The following is a 23,265-nucleotide window of genomic DNA, read 5'->3' as shown; positions in this document are numbered from 1 at the left end:
CAAAATACAATTCTGAATGTTAAGAACATAGAGGAACCACACACACACGCACATTCCTGTTCGCAGAGAAACAAGACCCACATGATTGATGGATGACCCCCGCCTCCCCCCCCCCCCCCCCCCGAGGTGATGGAGAGCAGGAAGTGGAACACAGTTGATGTTAAAAATAAAACATTCTGGCACCTGAAAGAAATGCAGCAAAAATCGAAAAAGGTAAGTGAGTACGCGACACTTCATCGATGTCCGTTTGTCTCCTTCGACGTGCCGTCCATGCACACGGGAAATGCCGGGAGGGGGGAGGGAGGGTAGGTGGAGGGGGAGGGACAATATGCTAGAAAACATTTGGGTGGGATAGAAACAATGAGCAGGTTTCAAGTGGCAAGAGGTCAGTCCTTTAGGGGGGCGGTTCAAAACTCCTCGGTTTCGGTCGACGTCCAATCTCCGGCACCCTCGGCTCCAGTGAAAACCTCCCACTCCCCGTGGCTGATGGTTCGTCGGCGGGCGAGATCGTAGAGGCATCTGCCCCCCCACCCCCCCCAAAAAAAAGAAAACCCGGCATGACTCCCCGCAAGCACCGGATTCAACCCCAAAAAGGTTCACTCCTCGTTAGAAGCGCTCTCCTCTGGCGAGAAAATGGCCGCCACGCCCACCAACGTGGAGTTGTGGGAGGCCGAGATGATGATGACAGTGTGTAGGAGGACGAGGGCCAGCAGGCAGATCTTCAGCCGCCCACTGCACAGTCTCAGGGTGGCGGCGGAGGTGACCGAGGCCCCCTCGGGCTGGCAGGAGGAGGCAGTCCTTTTTAGTGTCCCGCCTGAGGGGCTGTCCATTTTGGGGTCCCATCGGACGTCGCAGCACTCGGCCTCGCTGTCCGATAGATGATCAGCCAGGATCCCTGAGAGAGAGAGAGAGAGAGAGAGAGAGAGAGAGAGAGAGAGAGAGAGAGAGAGAGAGAGAGAGAGAGAGAGAGAGAGAGAGAGAGAGAGAGAGAGAGAGAGAGAGAGAGAGAGAGAGAGAGAGAGAGAGAGCGAGAGAAGACACGGGGGAGAGAGCATGACCTTTTGGACGCATATTCTCTTTATTTATTTTTTGTGTGTCAAGTTGAGGGGGAGAGGGGAGTAGCTGGGAGTCAATTTGACTGGTACATAATAACAATATGTCAATTTTTATATATTCTCATGTGAACATTTTTCCATAATAGAGAAACGTTATGATCAAAGAGAAGTAGGGCGTCTGACAACCTGCTCCAGTTCGGTTTAAAAACAGCAGCGATCTGACCGTCACGGTACTGGCGTTAAGGGCGTTAAGGGCGTTAAGGGCGGCGCTTTGCTCCTCAGATCTCAGTCTGATATATATACAGTGGCAGCTGGCCAATAGAGGGCCACGGGGCCTGGCCCCACACATTCCTTGAGCAAATATATTTTATAATATTATATTTATAAATTATACAAATTGTCAATATCTGTGTTTTGGAGGTATGGAATATACCCAGTAATATTTGTAAAATATGATATCTGCGCAAAATATATGCTTTTCCTGCATATATATATATACACATACACATATATATATATACATACACACATATATATATATACATACATACACACACATATATATACATACATACATACATATGTGATTTATATTATACAATATATATATATGTTATTATAATATATTTATGATATATATTGTATATTTGCATTAGATGGTATTTATATATCATATTATACTGATTATTATATGATAAATATACTGAATTATATGAATAAGATGTCCTTATGACAGTGTTGGAATAAATGTTAAACATTTAACTACAAAGTAGACATGCGTGTTTGATACTTTTTTTGCATTGAATCATACTGGGATGTTTGCTGAAATTGATTGGATGGCCCTACCAAAAAATTTATTCCACCAGCCGCCACTGTATATAATATATATATATATATATATATATATATATATATATCTTCATGTTTATATTGTCGGCCTATGTGCGAGCATATATATTCATGATACTTGCTTAATTTTTCTGATTTGATTGGTCCATGTGTTCATGTGTATGCTCTCTCCTATTGTCTAACGTTGTTAATAAATGGAAAGTGAGTGAAGGACAGTTTTTTATTGTTCAATCGTCTTAAAGAACAAAACTCTTGATTCAAGGACATGAAAGGACCCTCCTTGTTCTTATTAGGAACTGTATGGAAATGATTAGGGGTATGGTGAATTCATATTTTACAAAGAAAAGAAGAAAGCAAAACCTGCAATCCTCTTGCTTCAATATCTCACTCTCGTTTTGATATGGTAATCTAACATACCTCATTTTATTGGTGGAATAATAATTTTCAAAGTGGAATTTCATTCATGGCAAACATAAAATAATGAATAATCCAGCTTGTCTATTTCATAATAAAGAGCGAAATAGAAGATAAAAAAGGCTAAAGTTGAAATACAATGTAGGCAAATGATATTTTTTAAGTGAACAAAACCACATTAACAGTCAATCTCTTATATTATTTAACCAATCATCTGGCAAAGGGTGAGTTTGGAGAGGGTCCTTCCTGTCAGACTGCCCCCCCCCACACTGATCATTTTCCTGCCCCTTAGCCCATTGAAGGGCCACATTCCCTTCTTCACTGCGTTGCTCAAATGTCTGAGCTCAGACACGCCACTAGATGTCATCAGAAAGCCTTCAGAGACGCCCTCGCCGGTTCCTTTCCTGGAGGAACACCACCAACGAGCAGATGCGGGGAGACAAATGTTTGGTAACCACTCACTGGCATATTTTAAAAACCGGGTGGTTTTCTCCGAGGCGGCGGAGGATGCAAGGCCACGCAAACGCCCACACACACGCGGTCGGTATTAACCTGTGCAGATGAAGCTGGGGCTGCCGCCGTGGATCAGGTCGTCGTTGTCGGGCAGGATGAACGGACAGCTCTGCTGGACCTCCAGGCAGTACTGGTGGCACGGCACCTTCCTCTGACAGGACAGCTGGGTGGTGGGGAAGTACTGAGCGCACAACCAGGGCTTATAGGCCGTCTGTGGGGGGGGGGGGGAGAAGAAAGGAAGTCATGAGTTGCTGGGTCCTGCATGGGCCTCCTATCTGTTGAGTCGTACATCCAAACACATTGGGATGAAAAAGTCACTGCATTTATATTTAAAAGCATCAGATACAAAACTTCCAAAATGGATACCCGGCTCTTTATGCATTAATGAAAGCTCAGGAGTTATGAGCCAAGGCGAGTCTGCAAGCAGAGCCTTCTGGGATGTTGAATAAATCTTCCTGCGGAGCATTAGCTCACAGAAAGTAAAGCTTGCCAAATACAGAGTGATACTTTGCTTCTTTATGGGATATGGATTGTGAGAGATGGCAGGTAGTAGACGTAGAACCTTTTTTTAATAAAGGCTTAGGGCACTTTAACTCCACACTGGGGCTGAAACTAACCTTTTTTCTCAATTAATTAATTCCCACAGGTCAAGGTGATGTCTCTTGTTGTGTGTGTGACCAATGGTTCCAAACCCAAACATATTCTCAAAATGAGACCACACAGACACCGATTGGTTTGTCGAAACCCTTCAATAAGCCTCCTTTGATTTAGTTTGGTGCGTTTTGGTTTATCCTCATTCTGAGGCAGGATGTAATAGAAAATGCACAGACGTATGTGCATAAGGAGGCAGATGGCGACATGTAATAGCCAAAGCCTCGGGCTTGGAAAAGCTTAGCAAAACAAAATGAACCAAGGGCAGACCACAGTCTGGATTCATTCTCATTTTTAGCCATCCCATCATGTGCTTTTCACGAGGATTAATAGCCGAGAAGGGGAATAACACCAACGACAACAACAAAAAAGCACAGCTCGTCCACGGTACAGGGGCCTGTGTTCGGATGTGTTTGAAGGTCTCCCCCCCCTCTCCCCCCTCCCTGCTGCCGAAATCTCCACCTGGTGGGACGAGAGGCTACCTTAAATAAAGTGTGGTTATTAAGGAAATAAAATTTAAAATAAATCCAATAAATAATACAGTGGAGGAAATGTGCTGCTATTAAGTGATGGAGAGCGTGAGGAGAGTCATTTGACTAGCTGACGCGAGAGGGGCGGAGCCTTTTCAAGACAAAACAAAGCTAGTTAGTGGCAATCAGGTGATTACCGAGTGGGAGAATAGTGACCTTTGAGTGGGATATTTACATGTGATATGCTTGACTAAAGAGGCATCAATTTAAAGTTTGAAATGTATTTTCTATACGTTTTAAAACACACGTAAACTCAGCAAACCTGCTTTATCCAGGTTGATCAGATTTGATCGAAAGTGATCAAAAATTGTCAGCAGATGTAAGTTCACATACATACGTATGTATGTATGTATGTATGTATGCAGTACATACGGCGAAGTGCAGAAGTGTCTTAAACTTGCATTCTCTCTACTGACCAGCAGGGGGCGACTCCTGATTGTATATAAGCAGGGTATGTTTTAGGGCGGGCTTTCTGTGATTGACAGGTCGCTGCCGCTACCAGAGCTATATACCGCGTATCTACGCCACTCCCTGCATTCCAAAAATGTGAACTTCTTTAGTGGCCAAAGAACAACAACGTGACGACGATGGTATTCTAAGATGGCGACGGCAAAATTACTGAACTCAAGGCTTCAGAACGGCGGTCCACAAGCCAATGGGTGACGTCACAATGACTACATCCACTTCTTATTTACAGTGTATGATATAGTCTGATCGGTGCACTGAAATATGTGACATCACCTTTCCATTCCGGCAAAGCCCCGCCCCCTTCAAACCAATAAGAAGCGACAGAAAGAAATGCCGCTATAATAATGGGAAATAGCAGCTCTAACTTTCTAGAAAAATGCTGTGTACATGCAGGAAATCAATGTTCATAGTCTGAAGATACTTGAGAAAATATATTTTTAGGGCCTTTAAAGTAAAATTATGAGAACAGTCAACATGTGTGTCACTGTATCAGGTCAGCTTTTCCTGGTTTGTCATTTCCTGTCTGTTGCTAACATTTAGCATGTTCCATAACCACCTTCAGACCACACTGCACTCAGTTGTTGGGGCAGGTTACTGTCATTGTGGCTGTACAGTGCCATGGATGTTTGGCTGCATCACATCCAGAACCTCCACCAGACTCTGAAAAAGGAAAACGTGCCCCTCCTCCAGCATCCCTCGCACTTTCAAAACGCTGCGAAATCACATGGGGGTCTGATTTGTGTACCGCCATACAAGGATAACAAACACCGCACGGGCAATTATAATAATTATAACAATCTGATTACGGTGATGGTGATGGGAATGATAATGATGAGACCAGCATGGACCCGAATGCTTTTTAAAATCAAATATGTTCCAGACACGTATGATGTCTCGTTGTACTATGGGGGTTAAATCCTTTACTCTGTTTTCCAGGAAATACACTCATCTTTCAAAAAAACAACAACAAGCCTTGATGGGAGATCTGTCTCCATTTAAACCTTGTGCTGCCGGGTTAAACATGTTTTCTTCTGGATATTCTGTCCTAATAAACACGGCTGACTACACTTCTTCATATTAGAGGGTGACGTGGATAAGTCACCTCACATAAGGGACTCTGCAGAGGAACTGGCTCGAGGCCACGATGAAAATCACCCAGATCATTGATTAAGTTTGTGTTTTATTTTGGTATTTTGACGAGGTTCGGGGGTGTTCAATCCGTGACTGGGGATTTACAGTGCGGCGACTTCCTGTCTGTTCAATGGGTGTTGTTTAATTCACGATGATTTAGCATAAATTCTTCCCAGCTGTGAGATAATCCGTCTAGGGATGCTGCGGCTATCAAAAGAGAACCAAAACAATACAAGCGCAGCCAGACAGGAAATCTGGGTCCTCCTGAAGCTGTATGCTGGCAGTTGCCAAGGTAACGGCTTTTTCTGCTTTTCATTAGAGCTCAATGGGTACTGCCCCGCTCTCTGTTGGTTTTCTGTTTGTGTGCACATGTTTAAGCGCACAACCGTGTGTGTGTGTGTAAATGTGTGCGTGTGTGTGCTCAGCGTGAAAAGGGAAGCGTATGAGAGCAAATTGAGTTAGTCAGGAAGCAGGCCTGGAGTCTGATTTGATCAGTCTAATGTGTGATCAGTGTGAATGGGAACCTGGCACTCAAAAAGCCTCTGTCGCCATGCAGCTCCGTCTGCTTCAAACAATGTACTGAAGCCCGGGACGCCGACAGGTAAGACACCAAGCTGGTGACCATTTCCACAGTGGGGGGGATTTTTTAATTTTTTTTACGCCTGCATCTGATTTCAGAACCAACGGCTCGTCACTTTGTACACACGACGCTTCACCACGCTTTGAGTGTTACATCAGCCAGCGCTTCCAATCATCCAATCAGAAGCGGGAAATCAAGGCGATCCTGATGTTTTGGACGTTGACATTAAACGCAGAGATGTAAAATGCGCCAGTGAGGCACTCTCTGCCAGTGCTTGCATGCAAATCTTTTAAAGCCTAAAAATAACATTACAAAAAAAAATTAAGATTCAAACGCTGACGCTTTGGCAGATAAGTGTCAGCAACGCTGGCATCTGAATTTCACCACTGATTATTACTATTATATAAGAAGCAGACTGTAGAACAACTCGTGGACGCTTCTTATTTTCATTATGCATGCAGTATACTCACCAGCTAGAACATACTGCTCAGAACTTCAACAAATAACTATGCTGTATGTATACTTTGTCTTTTATGTTTAGTTAATTATTAATTATAAGAAATCTGAAACTTTTCTCCAGAGTCCACCCTAAACTAGAAAAAAGGCATCAGGTAGTCTAAGATACAATTAAAGTCTGAACTTAAAATCTGAAATGTTAAGTTCATTGGAAATAAACTATGGTATAGTATGGCAGCTATTGGATAAAAACAATTTTGTACATATTTTGGGAAGCAGCTTCCTGGTTTTAAGTAGAAAGTGACAGCTAATTGAACAGGCTAGAATTGAAGCGGCTTAGAAAGTGGGAGCTAGTTAGCTTAGCATGAGTGGAAGCTGCTGCTACTACTACAACATGGAAGTAGGGCTAGTTAGCCTAGCATCAGTGGAAGCTGCTACTACTACAACATGGTAATGGGGCTAGTTAGCCTAGCATGAGTGGAAGCTGCTAGTACTACAACATGGAAGTGGGCGCTAGTTAGCCTAGCATGAGTGGAAGTTGCTACTACTAATACAACATGGAAGTGGGGCTAGTTAGCCTAGCATCAGTGGAAGCTGCTACTACTACAACATGGAAGTGGGGCTAGTTAGCCTAGCATGAGTGGAAGCTGCTAGTACTACAACTTGGAAGCGGAAGTTAGTTAGCCTAGCATTAGTGGAAGCTGCTCGTAGTACATCTGGGAAGTGGGAGCTTGTTAGACAGCATGAGTGGAAGCTGCTAGTACTACAACTTGCTTAAGTGGAGGCTACGAGCAACCTGGAAGGGGAATCTAGTTAGCCTTACTTGGTAATATAAGCACTGATTCCCACACAGTATTTCTTATTCATGTTATCTAAACACCTGAGTCATTGGCAGCTCCCACACACACTGTCCTGTGTTCGTTACACATTATAGAAGCTATAATGTTATAGCTGATGTTAGCTGTCTCTGTTCCAGGATTCCAGTAGACGTGATAGCAAAGGGCCAAACTGTCAAAACACAAAGCAATGAATGGACTCTTAACCTCAGCAAGTCGTACATTACTAATAGTCTAAATCAAAACATGGAGGAACTCTGAATTTAAGTGGGCTTTCTTTTCTTTCCAGTCGAAAGTTCTGACTCGTCTGGAACGCAGCATAAGAAACACCAACGTCATATTGCACTATTAACCAGTATTGTACCAGCATCACGAGTCGAAAACAAAACATTTGAAAGTCCTCTTTTTGGGAAACTTGAACCAAATAACGATACAAGGTCAAAACAAACGACAACGACACTGCTGATTTCAAAGCAACCAATTCCATCTGAATGCATCCAGTTTGTGTCCCTGCCTGGCACTTAATATAATTGGCAGGTTGGAAAAAAGAAATGTGCATCTGATACCTGCAAGATGGGGCGGGAGGGGGGAGGTCTGCTCGTGTGCTGTCATGTAGCATCAATCAATCTGAGAGCGGAAAAACATTCTCAAATCGAATGTTGAGGAAGGCGTCTCCGCGGGGAGTGTGTGTGTGTGTGTGTGTCGGGATGGGTGGGGGGTGACACACTATTTCATAATGTACTGATGCTGCAACCAGCAGATAGGGAGCTGTGCTACATGTGGTGCTCAATGTGATAGAAATTAGCAACCAGCAGAGAGAGAAATGTCACGTTCACGATGTTTCGAGATGACCCTTTAAAAATGCTACAAAGCATTTCCCCTCATCTCGGCTTCAGGGGGAAACCCACAGCCCGGCTCAGATGGATAACATTGGTCATTCCACCGGCATCCAGCGGTTCGGCCCAGGCCGACAGCTCCTGTTAAACCTGACGCGCACAGCAGCTCTCCCTCCATTCTGAAGCAGGGCTTCCCCCTTCGCCGTCCACACGCCTGTCATCCCGCACAGAGAGGGCTGCGGGGGGAGCTCGCCCCACGCAGACGGAAGCGACGTCGGAGTTTTGCACCAATGTGCGAAATTGACGCCGCCGCAAGGAAAATATCATGCTGAAAAAAAAGCAGCAGCTGCATTATAAAACCACAGAAGAAACACCAGGACTTTTATCATATCAAAATAACTTGTATTGCTATTGTAGTTTCTTTATCTGTCACTAATGCCAGCGCTGATTACTGGGAGGACACATAAAAACTGTGCGCACGCACAAACAAACACACACACACACACACATCCCGTGGACGGTTCAAAACTGGTGTGTCTCATGTGTTCAGGGACTGTGACGATTATTAAAAGCGGCGGTGTGAAGCCCCACGACGAGACACAAAAGCACAAATCTTTTGAGCAAACATACTCACTCGCATTCGAAATGAAGGCACAGAAAATAAACAATCTAAGAGCCCAATGTGATCAGAATCCTAACGCAATAATTCACTGCCCAACACTGATGTGAACAGAGGGGATAAATGGAGCTGAAACAAGTGGTTTAATAACCACAGACAAAGTCCCTGCACACACATTTATCTTTTTAGGAGATGATACTAATATAATAAAGAAATGAGAGAAGAACATTTATTTATTATTAGAGTATGTATTATTCATGAATACAGACATATTGTCGAGATCATATTTTCCTGAACTTTATTTATTTATAACAGTTGTTGATATAACTACTTATTCATTGGGTAAATTCTCTCTAACTGGACCTCGTTGAATATTAATTGAATACCGCTGACCTAGAAGGTACAGATGCAATATTCGAGTACCCCAGATAGATATAACAAAGATCCCTGATTCATCTACATCTTCTAAATGTTAGATTTAATGCAAATTGGTGTTAAAAAAAAGGTATATAGAAAGTATTATAATAATAGACATCTAATAGATCCGATGTGAGGTCCGGAGACAGGGATTCCGTATGTGTACGGATTGTAAAGCCCTGAGGCAAATTTGTAATTTGTGATATTGGGCTATACAAAATAAACTGAATTTAATTAAATAAACTGAATAGACATGTTGTTAGGTGTAATGCATCCTAGGGATATTTATTAGAATATTGACAATAAATCCTTTAAAAGTAATTACTAGTAAGGGGAAGACGGAGTTCAGATAAAAAGGAAAGAATAAGTTGTCGTTTTTGGGATATCCAAATGTGAATCATGCTAATATATGTATGTATGGGTTTGTATGTTCATATAGGTTTGTATGCATACAAGTACATGGTTCCTGTTGATATATTATGTAGATGCTTCTGCATTAAGGACTCTTTTTTTCTTCCACTTTTTATTAAATAGATTTTTATAAGCAAAACCATGGTCTCTGAAAGAATATACAAAAATGAAACTTTGATATTTTTGGGGTCATGAGCCTCATAGTGACATGATCAATGTGGAAGAACTGATGACAGTAGAGAATACAAAATGTGTAGTTTCTTTGCCATTTTCTACCTATTATTACTTTGAAGCGCAGGGGCTAGCCAGTGTTTATGCTAAGCTAAGCTAACTCTAAGCTAACTAATCGAGCCTGTACACTAGCTTCATGCTAAGTGTACAGACTCGAGAGTGGTATCTATATTCTCGTCTCATTCTTGTCAACAAATGGCACAACAGCCTTAGAATAGTATTTTGTCATGGCGCTCGGGGCGTCTTGTCACGTTTTAGTTTGAACATCCTCTCCTGGCGTGTCTTGCCTCGTTTTACTTTTTGCCTTTGTTTGTTGACATGTGTCACCTGTTGCTGGTCAGCCCCGCTGTCACCTCCCTCCTGTCCTAGTCCTTGTGTATTTAGCCTCTGTGCCTCGAGTGGACAGGCTTCTTTAAGTCCTGCGACCAGATGGAGACACTCGATTTGTTTAGTGATTGCTATCGGAGAATTACAACAAAAACGTTTTCAGAGATTAAATCACCCTGGCTCTAAGCCATGATGATGTCTTATGTCTGTGCAGTGATGTAGTACCAAAATAAAAGCACAAGTTCAGCGCGTCGACCGTCCTCGTGCTGGTTTACACTCCCGGGTGTGTCGCAACTTTAACTCAACACACCGCCTAAGTATTAACACTCTCAGGACGGTGTGTCACACACACACACACACACGCACACACACACTATAAAGTGGAATGACAGAGACAGGCTATAAAAAGCACATGAGTCAGCTGCAGAGTGAGAGCCCAGCTATGAGCTGAATGACACAGATCATTGCCACTCGCACAAATCGCGGTCACAGCCGAACAGGAAGCGGCTCTCGCACCACCTGGGCTGTTTTTTTTATAGCGCCATTATTATCCTGAGTGTGCAAAAAGAAGAATTCCTGATCAATTGGATGGGGGTCACCTGGTCTATTTTACGAGTCATTTTCAAAAAGGAGTACGTCCATATGCCACGCACGCACACACGCATACGCAACATAAAAGGTACTGACAAAGTGTTGTTGACAGGACTTTGATGCGCTCACACTGACGTAACCCTGGGATAATCTGGCAGGACGGGGATATATAGGGGCGTCTGTTCTCCTGCATTGATGTCCGTGCTTATTACATCCCATCCTCCGGTGATGTAACAAATCAAGGCGCTGGATGTGTGTGTGTGTGTCTCTGTAAAATGACACTCTGAGGCAGAGAGCGTTTTTCATCGAATTAGATGGTTTGCAATCTCGGTGCAACCCTTGTTTGTACGTCCAGTGTGTCATCTTCCAGCAACAAGTGCCCTTCAGGGAGGAGCAGGGTCAAAGAGGGTTCTGAGGACAGAGGACTACAAGTTTGACAGAGCCTCAAAGTGGTTTCTTTTCTGAGTAACAATCTGGCGAGCGACAGCACGAAGGTTTGAGAAACTGAAAGGGGGAACTCGGTCCGAATGTTAAGGACATTACAAAATAAATGTGTTGTAATGAATTCCCATCGTGCCAAAGCAGAGTATAATACTAATCGAGATGTGTTCAAATGTCATTGTGTTAAATGTAGTTATTGCAAATAAACGGGAATAAATCCAGTTGTTCGAAGGAACAGCAAAATTAAATCAACATTAGAAAGGAAATGTGGAGCTTTTCAACGTTCTGCCAGTAGCTCTGAGCAGCTTCAAAACTATCAATGCCAAGATGTTCTGTTAATTAAAGCAAGTTTGAAAATAAAATACAATTATGTATGTCATTTGAACTGGGTGGTTGAGTATTTGGCAGTTGAAAACAAAATAAGAAACAAAGTAATCAGGAGCCTTGCTGTCAATTATAGATCTTAAAAATGAAATTGGAATTTGGCAGATCAGACTTTAAAAAAAATAACAATACGGAATCGGCCAAGGTACTCAAGCCTTTCAACAGGTACAAATATTCAACAGTCTCAAAACATGGAATATATTAGAAAATATCTTTTAAAAAAAAGGGGGTGACTACAAAAGAGAAGCCGCGTGTCACAGAATATACGATGTGTAATAAATGAGTTACAACAGCCTCGTCCAGTGCCCAGTGGGCACACCTGAACTCTTTCATTTGCACCGGTGTGCAAATGGCTATAAATACATGCTCACGAAGCAAACGGAAACACGAAACGAGGAGCCGTGCCGGTTTCTCAGAAGCGAGCGCGTCAATGACGGTAAACAGAGGCCTTGATTACTGATCCATAAACCGTATTGACGGGCCTCCGGAGCTTCAGCTGCTGGTGCACTTGATGTTTTAGCTTCAATTTTGAGGCAGGGACATCCCCAAACAACGTCAGCATTTCAATGTGTAATGCAATTTCGTAGATACTGTGCTTTTTAATAAGACTTTTCTTTTTTAAATAACATAACAGTTCAAACGTTCAGATATTTAAACATTCTATGTAATCTCTTTTGGGTTATACAGCTTCAGCGATTGAGCTTTGGTCCGTCTCAAGAATCCAGACAGCACCTGATCACAACACGAAGCGACCTGTCAATCATATTGATGGGGCCCCCAGAGGCTCCAAGAAACCCTAGACCCTTTAACTGGAAATGTCCTGTTGAGCACACAATGGCGGAGCACGGACGTGCCCGTCAGCCACTCGTTTCCCCCCCCGAGCTCCGCTTTGCAGATGAGTTCTGAGAAAAAGCGTGGTCATGAATGTGTATGGCGGGATTTGCTTTCCAGCCGCGGCTATGAATCCGTTAGGTTACAAAACAGGTGGGTTTTGATGTAAAGATCCTCTCTGCTGCGGGGAACAAAGCTAATCTGGACAGATAGCAGGTTGCTTCACAGTGATTTGGGGTTGCTGGAGAGGGGGGATCCCTGTTGGCACAGCTCCAGCTCTGCAGCTCTCTTACTCCAAAGGCTTGAGGAGTTCATTTAAAGCTGGATCAGAGCTTGGGGATGCTGCTGAACGGGTCAGGGTGGCTTTACGTTGCTTTACGACGCTGAGCCGACAACTGAGTGCAGGAAGCTCGACCCCAGACATATTGACTGAACACCCGAGATGGCGCTCCGTGATAAACACAGATAAAGTGTGACACTCAAGGACCGAGCTCCTCTGTTCAATCAACAGCACCCATTCATTCTCGACTGTACACTGTTTGAGTTTATCCCTTTTCCTCAACCTAACCAAGTATTTCACCATCTTTTCCTAAACCTCACCAAGTATTTTACCATCTTTTCCTAAACCTCACCAAGTATTTCACCATCTTTTCCTAAACCTCACCAAGTATTTTACCATCTTTTCCTAAACCTCACCAAGTATTTTACCATCTTTGCCTAAACCTCAATAAGTATTTCACCATCTTTTCCTGAACCTCAACCTCAAACCTCTGCCTTCCAGTGAAGGCAGAGGCATCAAATTGAAAATTGCACCACAACACATGGAGATGCCCGCTCTCATCTTGACACAAACATACGCATGGCGTCACCCTCGATCACCCCTCCAAAGTAAATACTGTGAAAGACGATCATTATCGACTGAGTGTTGGCTCTAGGGGATGAGGAGGAATGACAGGTCTGGGGTGGGGGTTGTGAGCAATCAGCATATAGATTTATTGGCCTGGAGGGTTGAGAAAATGTGAAAGATCATTGTGTGAGTGATGGAGGGCGGATAACTGTGGTCAAGACGGCGGTCCTTATGCAACACTGTTAGTGTGAACATGAATCTGCCACCGCCCCAAGAACAAAGGGGGAGCGGGGGGCAGGAAACAGGAAGCAGCTCAAACTAAGTAGTGTTTACTTGCCGAGAAGACAGCTGTAGCATAACGCAAACTCTCTCCAACACCGGTCTGGTATCTCGCACGTCAGAAATGTAAATAAGACGCTCTCCAGGAATGAATCATTAATATACAAGGACAAAGTGAGAGTGAAACAGCCAAGAGGCCAAGATCCGCCCACAATCTCCCTGCCATGATACGCCCCCCCACTGCATGAGAACCTTGCTTATATCTCCAGGACATTTTAGAGGCTGGATTCGGAGAGGGTCCCCGTTTACCATCTCCTGTTATCGCAGAGCCGCTGAAGGGTCGATATTCCCACAGCAGAATTCAGACGGGATGACGGACACTTTAGAGCGACAGGTGTTTGGTTTTAATGAGCCACCGGTGTTCCCGGGTCACAATTGTTTCCGACTGAAACGCTGGCGATTTGGTCTGGGCTGTGGTTGATAATACTGTGCATCATCACTGGCTCCCTTTACTTAAGATGAAAGAACATCTGTCGACCTGATACGCAACTGCAACGTGACCTAATAGTCACGTTGCACTTTATATCCATGTCTGTCAAACTGTCATGCCGTTTTTGTAAAATTGTCATTATTCGCTAACTTATTGAGTTGTGGCCTAAATACCTGTTTTGTGAGGTCAAAGGGACTTTGACCTTTGCCCTACACATTCTAACTATTTTTAATTTAGCATTATCATGTGTTCTTTTTCTATTTTGAAGATGACCAGTTTCTTTTTTTATTACTAATTGTATTTCTGTTAAATTACCTAAGAACCACAGCTGAAAAAAATCATGTTTTTAAAACAGTTGGCAAACATTTAGAATATTACTGTATACGTTGTATAACCTGGAATAAAATAAAATTATAAAAGTGGTTTTGTTTAAGATGTACTTCCTCTGCAGACTCGCCTTCTGCGCTGCCAACTGCTGCCTTTGTGTTCAGCGTCTTCCTCGTTTACGCAGCTTTACCGTAAGTTAAAAAAATGACACTGAAGACATGAAAGAAAGTCGGATTGCTTCCATCACTGAAATCGATGCAACGTGTTTCTGTGATTGGACTGGCCTCCAGGGAATTTCTTCACAAATGGAACAAACTTGGACTAAAGATTGACCCAATTGGATTTTGGAGGTCAAAGGTCAACTTGAGCATTTCATATAGCTATTTATGACAATTCCACACTCAAAAAAAATGTATGACGGGATACAATGATGAAGCGATGACATTTTGGACGGACGTGGATGTAAACGGGAACTCGACTGGTTGGCGGAGGAACACAACCACGAGGCGGCGATTATAGTTTTTGCTTTGCTGACAATATTTTTTGAAAAAGATAACAAGTCCCGATGCATCTTATTCCTCTGTGCCATAGAGCTCCATTGTTGTCCAAACACACATCAATGAGCCACACATTCATTGTACAACGAACCCTGGCTGTAGTCCAGACCGACTTAATCTCGCCCAGGTCAAGTCCAACTCCAGGTTTGTTTAGACTCAATCCCACATTCAGCACCCTGTTGTCACACATTCTCACTAGAGCACCAAATGTGGATCAAAAATAGCCCCAAACAAATACTACTAATTCCTCCTGTTTGACTAAGAATTGTAAGTGCTCAGGTCTTTTTGGAAACTACAGGGTTCTTTTTAAAAATAAACATCTGTGAGAAATACTTGCGTCCTCTGTCGGAACCAATGGGCTGGGGGCCGAGCGCCACAGAGACATTCGGGAGGTCGTGAAGTATTGAAAGATGGACTTAACGTTCGCTGACAACAAGGCTCTGATTGGACTGGCCGTACATTGTTCCAGTTAGATAACAAAGGCCCCATCACAGCGGTGTCAAAAAAAACTAAATTGACCAATCGCTGGTCTTTAACCAACTGTTTTGACCACTGGGAAGTCCAAACTGGACAAAACTAGTGTGGCTAACTAGCTGTGTTGCACACAAACAGCAAGGCAAATCCATACTGTCATTCTTACTAATAACACACACACACACACAGTTATGTTACATGTGACGCTGGCATGTTTTCTGTCCCATTTCTTTCTTCTTTTTTTTTATTTGTCCAATAAACTCTTGAGTCCGGTCACACTGTGTCATATCAACATATTGCATAAGGCAGAAAACAGCCATCGCGCATTGAGCAATTTAATGTAAAGAGTTGCGCGATGGTGCTGTGAGTCCAACCGCCGTGTGGCGCTCTCAGAAACAAACCGCGTTTCCTGTGACTGACAATTAATTTACCGGGAAACATCATCCTCAATCATCCTAATGGGCCACACAGAGCTTAATGGGGATTCTAACCTTTTACCAAGTCCACTGTATAGACATGAAGACCTGGTTCAAAAAAGCTTTTTCAAAAAGGGGGGCACACGCAGACAGACAGAGAGAGGTGCCGTACCAGGGAATGAGGGGAAGTCGGATAATCCCATTAGTGCCAAGTGGTGCAGGGATTTAGATGTGATCATGCGGAGGCACCTCACAGGATATCGGAGTTACATAGTCATCAGTTTTCCCATCTGACACCACCAGCTGTGGACAATGTTTCTCCCCCGACCGCCCAAACAAGGACACAAAACCTCCACCCTGCATGTTCTACATCAGTGAAAAACAGCAAACTATTTATTCAGGCTTATATCTGTCCCTGTACAAATAAACAATCCATTAAAATACTGATGCAGACAATATGACTGTTAGACTAATTGATGTCATGCCTATGAATGTATGAAGGTATTAGTCTGACCCTAAGGTGTCTCACAGTGGGGTGGGTGGACATCCTGCGTGCAACATCTTCATTTTTTCACAATTATGAAGCCAAAGTAATGAATGTATTTACTAGAATTACATTTTGGTTGTGCTCAAGAGCACAGCAACTAAATGTCACTCATCTCAAGGGAAGATTTATATTTTTAGGAATGCATTTTTAATATATCTGTGTGTGTGTTATTATCTGGGCTACATACACTTTTTATTTAATTTTACCCATTAAATGCAACAAAGGGAAAAGGGCACATTTTAGATGTTACACACCAACCGTGCTAGCAGCTGTACAGGCAGTGCTTATAGCTGAATGCTATGCTAGCAATGGAGATGCTGCCGAGCAGGTGCAATATTAAACATATGATTACCGGCCGCTACCTGTGTTTAAAGTAATGCGAACATAATAAACACAAAGCACAGCTGAGGCTGAACGCCATCAGTTCCATAACTGGAATCCTTCCACAAAGTGACAACGTGGCTTTAATTACAATCTCCACCTTTGATTGACAACATTACCGAACAACGGGGAAATGACTTCACATGGCACCTATGATGGAAATGCCACAGAGGTTAAATGAGGCCTATTAATTGGGTAACCCACTTTAACCCCCCCCCCCCGTGCGGTTCCCCCTTCCTCTGCTAGCCCTGCTGCCATCTCACGTGATCTGAGCTCTGCCGTGGACTGCAGCAGCTCTCTTCCCCGGCTCATTGGCATGCCGCTCAGGCCCATCTGCCCATTCATAAAAAAAGGCCGTTGTGGAGCGGGCCAGGAATCTCCAAGGGACAAAGCCCTCTCCAAGGTCAATGTTCACATCCTCCCCCGCGGGCGTAAAATCACACATACGAGCGCTTCCGTGTGCAACCTGGACGGGTGGCCGGTGCAACAATCTGCCGCTCATTAATGCGCACGAGGCGGGAGCAGGCGGATAATATGAATTAAGAATAAAAGGCTCCCAAATCACAGGACATTCGTGCAGACGAGATACCACGTTGGTTACTGTGAGGTGAAGGATGAGATTTGGGGATGAGAGTGTGTTTGTGGCCAAGTCTTGTTGTCAAGCACAGGGGGGGTGAGCGGCAGGGGGACGAATCAACATGCTACCCGCATGTGAGCCACCTCCACCCTGAGAACACACACACACACACACACACACACAATTGACTGCATATCTACTTTAGAGCTGGAGAATGACATGCGGACTATGAACACAACAGCCACACTAGCAATTAAATTATTTTTATTATCTATAGCCCAAAATCACAAATTCGCCTCAGAGGGCTTTACAATCTGTACACATACGACACCCTCTGTCCCGGGACCTCAGCAGCGACGTGTACTGAGCTAAATGCTGACTTACGTCAGCATGCTAACAGGCTCATTCATTCGTTCATTGAATGTGTTGTAACTCTGTAACGCTGTTCATCTGTACACATGACATCTATTCCTCCTATGTTGCTCTCCTTTTTGATGAAAGGGTTTTTTCTGGGGGGAGTTTTTCCTGATCCGATGTGAGGTCCCGGGACAGGGATTAAGCATACCCTGCTTTACGGTCTATTGACTAAATGAACATCATGCTGCCTTGAAGAGACTTGAAACTAGAGATTAAAACTATAAGTTTTTGCACATTTGGTTGGGACTCCATTCAAAAGGACAGATGTCAATATGGAGCTCACGCCTCTTTTCAAATCCGAAGAGGGAAACACACAACTTCACGAGAACCGGGATTCTTGCAGTTGCACATAATTTGCTGAATGGCGCACACACACACACACACACCCACACAAAATCAAACAGGTTCAGACATGACGTCTTCCCTGCCCTATATCAGTCGGAGGAGCTGCCCAGCTCTCAAATGAAGGGCGAGAGAACGCGGAGGGGCTCGGCGCCAATCGATAGGGATCAAGCTCTTGGTATTGCTGCCACCAGTCAGTCCCTTCGGCTCAAAGGGAGCTCAGATCAATGCAGATGTGTGCGGTTGACAAGGATTTAAAAAGAGAGGAGGACGCTGTCCTCCTTTTACCGCTCGCACACAACACCGGCTAAGATTAGACATTCAATTGGACCCGGAGCGTCTGTGTGTGATTGGTATGAAATCATTTTACAACACAGCGGCTGCAGAGAAAGGCTGGCTGGGGGGCTTCCAGAGACTCTGTGAGTCCTTGTCCGGGGGGGACGGAGGGAGCCTTCTTTTTAGCTCACAAACGAAGGGAAGCTGAGGCTGCAGACACCTGTGCAGCGGTGCATTCATCGCGCTCATGCACAGGTGTCCTCAGGGCCCCCCCCCACGGTCTCTCCCTCTATAAGCATTGCATTAGTTCATTGTATTTAGTGTGCGCTAACTTGATTAATTGACTTACATTTAAGCACAAAACAAACTGAAAACAATATAGGCCTCGATACAAATACACAGTATTAATATTTTTTTTTTTTTAAATCGCCACAAACTACGGTGAAAAATGCCATGCAGCCTTTGGGGCCCCCCTGATTGCTGATTCAACCGTACAACAAGGCAGCATCTCTAAATGTGTGCATGCAACAACAACAAAAATATTTGCGGGATGCAAGTTTTGCGGTCGCACCGCAAAAGCGGATGCCAATGATGGCAACCGAAGACCCAAGAAACGGTTGCCAGTGTCTCAAAATGGTTGCCAGTGGCAAGCGGACAATAGAGCCTCCCGTGTGACGTCTTCTTTTCGAACTTAACCATGCCCACTTCAAACCAGTGTGAGGAGCGATTACATCCTGACATTTTCAACCAAACCACTCGCAGAGAGAAACTGAAGATTAATCAAATAATAAAAAACAACAACAACAAAGTGCCATGTTTTTGAGGCTTTAAAGCGGGCGTTTGTCCCAATTCAGCCACTTTTATAGTTATTATCATTGATTATTACAGATGCATCTGCACGTACATCATGCCAAGAAATCAACACATTAAAAAATAAAAATTAAAAAGGTTTCATGTGAACAGGTGATTGTGCTACTGTAGTGCAGGAAAACTCCACATTGTGCTTTTTGAAAAGACAGGTGGGTTTCTGCAAGACGTTTTGGTTCACTTAGGAAGGGGGGCGGGGGGGGGATAAATAAATGCTGCTTTCAAGTCAGCGTAGGCCCGTTGGTCCGAGTTGTCGGACCTGCTGTCGAGATGAACGGGTAGTGTAGGACCCCCCCATCGCGAGGAGCAGCACACCGGCCGCGTCAGCCGGGTGATGCTCCACCTCGGGCTAGAGGAATCAAAGCACCGCCCGCGGGACCGCGCAAACAAAACAACCCACTCTCCGTGTCAAACATCCACACCTGAAGTGTCAGAGACCTTCCTCCGGTTCTAAAGGAACAAAGAAACGCAGCGATGAGACGATGAGTTTCGGGGTACACGTTCGGGTGATGCGTCTTCACACAGCCTGCGCCGCCAGCCTCCTCGTAGAAGGCACATTTCACACGCGCGGAATGGCGGGTACTTGCTGGAAAAGGTCTACGTCTCAACGGCGGCCATCACCTTTGCTTTTCCTCCGTGGCGTGATTCCTCATTCTATAGCCGGCGTCCGACCAACCTTGAAGGAACGCTCTGAGGTAGCTTAGATCAGGCTTTGCCAACTCAACATATGTCAAAGGACCTCAGTATGATGAGTGTTGTGATGATTCATGGGAAATAGCAGAACTGGGGTCATTTGTCTGCCATTGATTCATCCGACAACCGTTTCATCCGTTAATCCTCCCCCCAAAAAAAGTCCCCAGAACCCAAAGTGATGTCTTCTAACTCCTTGTTTTGTTGTGGACAAAAGTCCATGATCCAACTTTGACAGAGAGGATCAGAGGATCTAAACAGCCGCTAATCACTTTTCTGCAGATCGACTGACCGATTCATCTCCATCACGAACAGAATAAATCCAAACGTGTAGAAGTTTGGATTTATTATACGAGATGAGTTATGTTAACTCATACCATATAGCACTGCAACAACCCGAGTCTGTGTTTGAGCATAGGGTACATGAAAGTGCTCCTTTGTGTGTGCACAAAGAGTGTGTGTGTTTGTGTGTGCGTGTGTTTACATTTATAAAAAGAACGTCTGAAATTTGTATGAATGTTGGAATTATCTTTTCTGACTGTGCAACATAAAAAAAGTCTGTGTTGTCTTTAAGACTTCCAAGAGAGAATATAAAAGAAAGCGAATCATCGTTTGATGAACACACACACACTAAATGGAAGCTAGCGTTGCAGTCCAGGCCTCCGTCTACATTGCACTGGTTTTGTAGCAGCAGGCAGATGGCCATATTAGAATCGCGTTTTGACGCTTATATGCGTGTGTCTCTGCAACCTGGTTGGGTGAATGGAGGCCATCTGGGATTGGCCAGGGCTTCTGTGAATGGAGCCCGGGAGGGGTGGGGGTAGTGCGTGTGTGTGTGTGTGTGTGTGTGTGTGTGTGTGTGTGTGTGTGTGTGTGTGTGTGTGTGTTTGTCGTGTGGGGGACGCCATTCAGCACCGCGGACAGCTCCGGAGCTCTCTCCGTGGTGCTGAACGCAGCCTCTCGTGGCTCGGCGGGCTTCTCCGTTACAGAACCCACCTCGACCCCGCTTCCATGCGCATGGCAACCATGTTATCAAACAGCGAGCCCCCCCCCCCCCCCCCCCCCCCCCCCCCGCGCTCTGACACGAGGCCTGTGTGCTCGCGGGCCGGTAATGAGCAAACAGAAGACGCGCTGAAGAAAGCCTTCCGCCACATTAGGCAGGGAAACCACCTCTTGACTTTAATGAAACGCTCTCGATATGAAGTGGCCATGATGAACACCTGGCGGACTGCAACACACACACACACACAACCACACGCACACACACACACACGCACGCGCACGCGCACTCTGGAGTTGTTGCATAGACCAACAGCTTCCTTCCTGCTCATTAAATCGTCATAAACGCCGCGGCTATTAAAAAAAAGAAAGAAAACATATCTCGTGCAACAGTGCGGGTCTAACAACCCCATCCGGGTTATCGATGGCTAATCCGTGCGGAACAGGAGCCGCAGGAGGCGCCGGGCGGTCATCGGTGTCAAAGACCGCGGAGCAGAGGAGCGAGAAGGGGGGAAGGTGGAGAAATTACTCTGGGGGCTGTAAAAAAAAAAAGAAAAAAAAGAATACAAAATAAAAACACGAGCAGGGCCTCCATCTGCACATTAGCATGGGGCCTAAACGCAATGAGGAGATGAATGAACATGAGGCCCGGAGTCTCCTTGAATCTGTCATCCGTCTCCATGGCGACAGGAGGAGGCGGAGGAGGAGGAGGAGGACCAAAAACTGGCATCTACCCGGGCCCAAATCAACAGATGGCCACCACACACACCCCCCCCTCCCCGTCCCTCCCTCTCCCCTTCACCTTTTCTGCAGCCTACCTTGCACTGCTCCATGCACGTCCTCACCGAATATGCCCCCGGCTCGTATTTCTGAGTCAGGAGCTCAAAGTCCTCGTACTTCTCCTGGGCGTGCTGGTCGTAGCGCTGGTACGCCTGGACGCACAGGCTGCATCTGTTCGTGTCGCCGTCGCCGAGCACGTCGAGGCTGCAGTTCAAATTGTCCGGACTCGTCGACCCGTAGAACAAATCCAGCAGCGAGTAAGAGTTACAAAAGGAGAGGTACAAATCGCTCATATTTACAGCCGGCGTCCGCTCTTTGTCGTGGAGGCCCCCGCACAAATGGTCGGCGTCTGCGAAAGTGAAGCAGTTCCGAGACAAACTATCCCGGTGGCAAGTTTCAAGACGCCACACATGTTTGGTAGAGTTTCCTATAAAAATAGCATCTGGGGTTCCTCTGAGGCTGCTGTGTGCTGAGTGGGTCTGGGGTGAGAGGAGGTGGGATGACGCGAACTTGACCCGGGTCCGGGCCAGCTTGGCCTCGGCGCAGAACCACAGGTGATCAGAGAGGAGGATGGTGAGGAACAAGAGGGATGCCAAGGACAGTCGCCATCTCTGCGCCCTCTCGGAGTCGGTGAATGGCTTTTGGTTGTCGCGGGGGGGCTCTAGCCAGATTTGGAAGCCGTCGTCATCTTCTTGCTGCCGACACGTCCCAGCACCCCTGGTCATATTTTGGGAACCGGCCGACTCCACCGTGGGGGCTCCTCTGCCGCAACAGTCATTGACGTGGGGGTCCGCTTCGCGTTTTCCTCCCCTCGGAATGTCAGGCGGTGGGTTGTCCCGGTTGGCCTTCGCGTTCAGCGGTAATTCCCATTAAAATGAGCGTGGGCCGGATGGGAAATTAGACGCTGGCGACCACGGGCCGCATCCTCCATGGCTGACCGGTGAAGCCGCTGTCCTCCCGCCCGCCCCGAGCTCCGCGCCGCGCCGCTCCTCTGCGTAGCCCCCGACTCCGTTTTTAGAAACACTCACCGACGCGTTTTTACGTTTTCCCCGGCCTCGGTCGTGCAGGGACAAGGGCGCTATCCTCTTCCAACATGGCGAAGCTTGTCTGCCTTTGTGTCGGCGTTATGGGCCTTCAGCCTGGTACGGACCTCGTTTCTTGTTCAAGCCCTCGCCGTCTTCACCTCGCTGCCGTTGTCAAGTTGCCGCCATGTTCGCCAGGAGACGGTGTGTGTTTGCAGGAAGCCGAGTTAAGTCAGCGTTTCCAGTTACGGCCTTCAGAATAAATGTCGTGTTTATTTCGTGCCGTGGCCATGCCTGTGACACTTGTTGTTTCGTGCGTCTCGTTATGTAGAGCGATGTTTCCCAACCTCGGTTCACCCTGATCACGAAACATGTGTTACGTGACCCATCGAACACAATTATGCGT

At 45.4% G+C, this 23,265-nt stretch overlaps 1 protein-coding gene across 1 annotated transcript; it reads right to left on the bottom strand.

The window, feature by feature from the left end:
* Window positions 1-23,265, bottom strand: fam155a (family with sequence similarity 155 member A). Its single transcript, XM_034552835.1, has 3 exons — window positions 21,876-23,265; window positions 2,871-3,042; window positions 1-895 (listed from the first exon to the last, which is right to left on the bottom strand). The coding sequence occupies exons 1-3, from the start codon at window positions 22,560-22,562 to the stop codon at window positions 597-599; spliced, it is 1,158 nt and encodes a 385-aa protein (XP_034408726.1). The 5' UTR covers window positions 22,563-23,265; the 3' UTR covers window positions 1-596.

This window comes from Cyclopterus lumpus, chromosome 2 (genome assembly GCF_009769545.1).
Source record: "Cyclopterus lumpus isolate fCycLum1 chromosome 2, fCycLum1.pri, whole genome shotgun sequence".
NCBI lineage: Eukaryota > Metazoa > Chordata > Actinopteri > Perciformes > Cyclopteridae > Cyclopterus > Cyclopterus lumpus.
The sequence above is the reverse complement of the archived record's forward strand: the minus strand, read 5'-3'. Positions and strand labels throughout refer to the sequence as shown.

Coding starts and splice junctions, on each gene's coding strand:
- fam155a (XM_034552835.1), bottom strand. CDS start 22,562: ATGACCAGGGGTGCTGGGACGTGTCGGCAGCAAGAAGATGACGACGGC. Junction 3,043..21,875: donor CGTGCATGGAGCAGTGCAAG/GTAGGCTGCAGA, acceptor CCCCCCCCACAG/ACGGCCTATAAGCCCTGGTT. Junction 896..2,870: donor CCCCAGCTTCATCTGCACAG/GTTAATACCGAC, acceptor TCTCTCTCTCAG/GGATCCTGGCTGATCATCTA.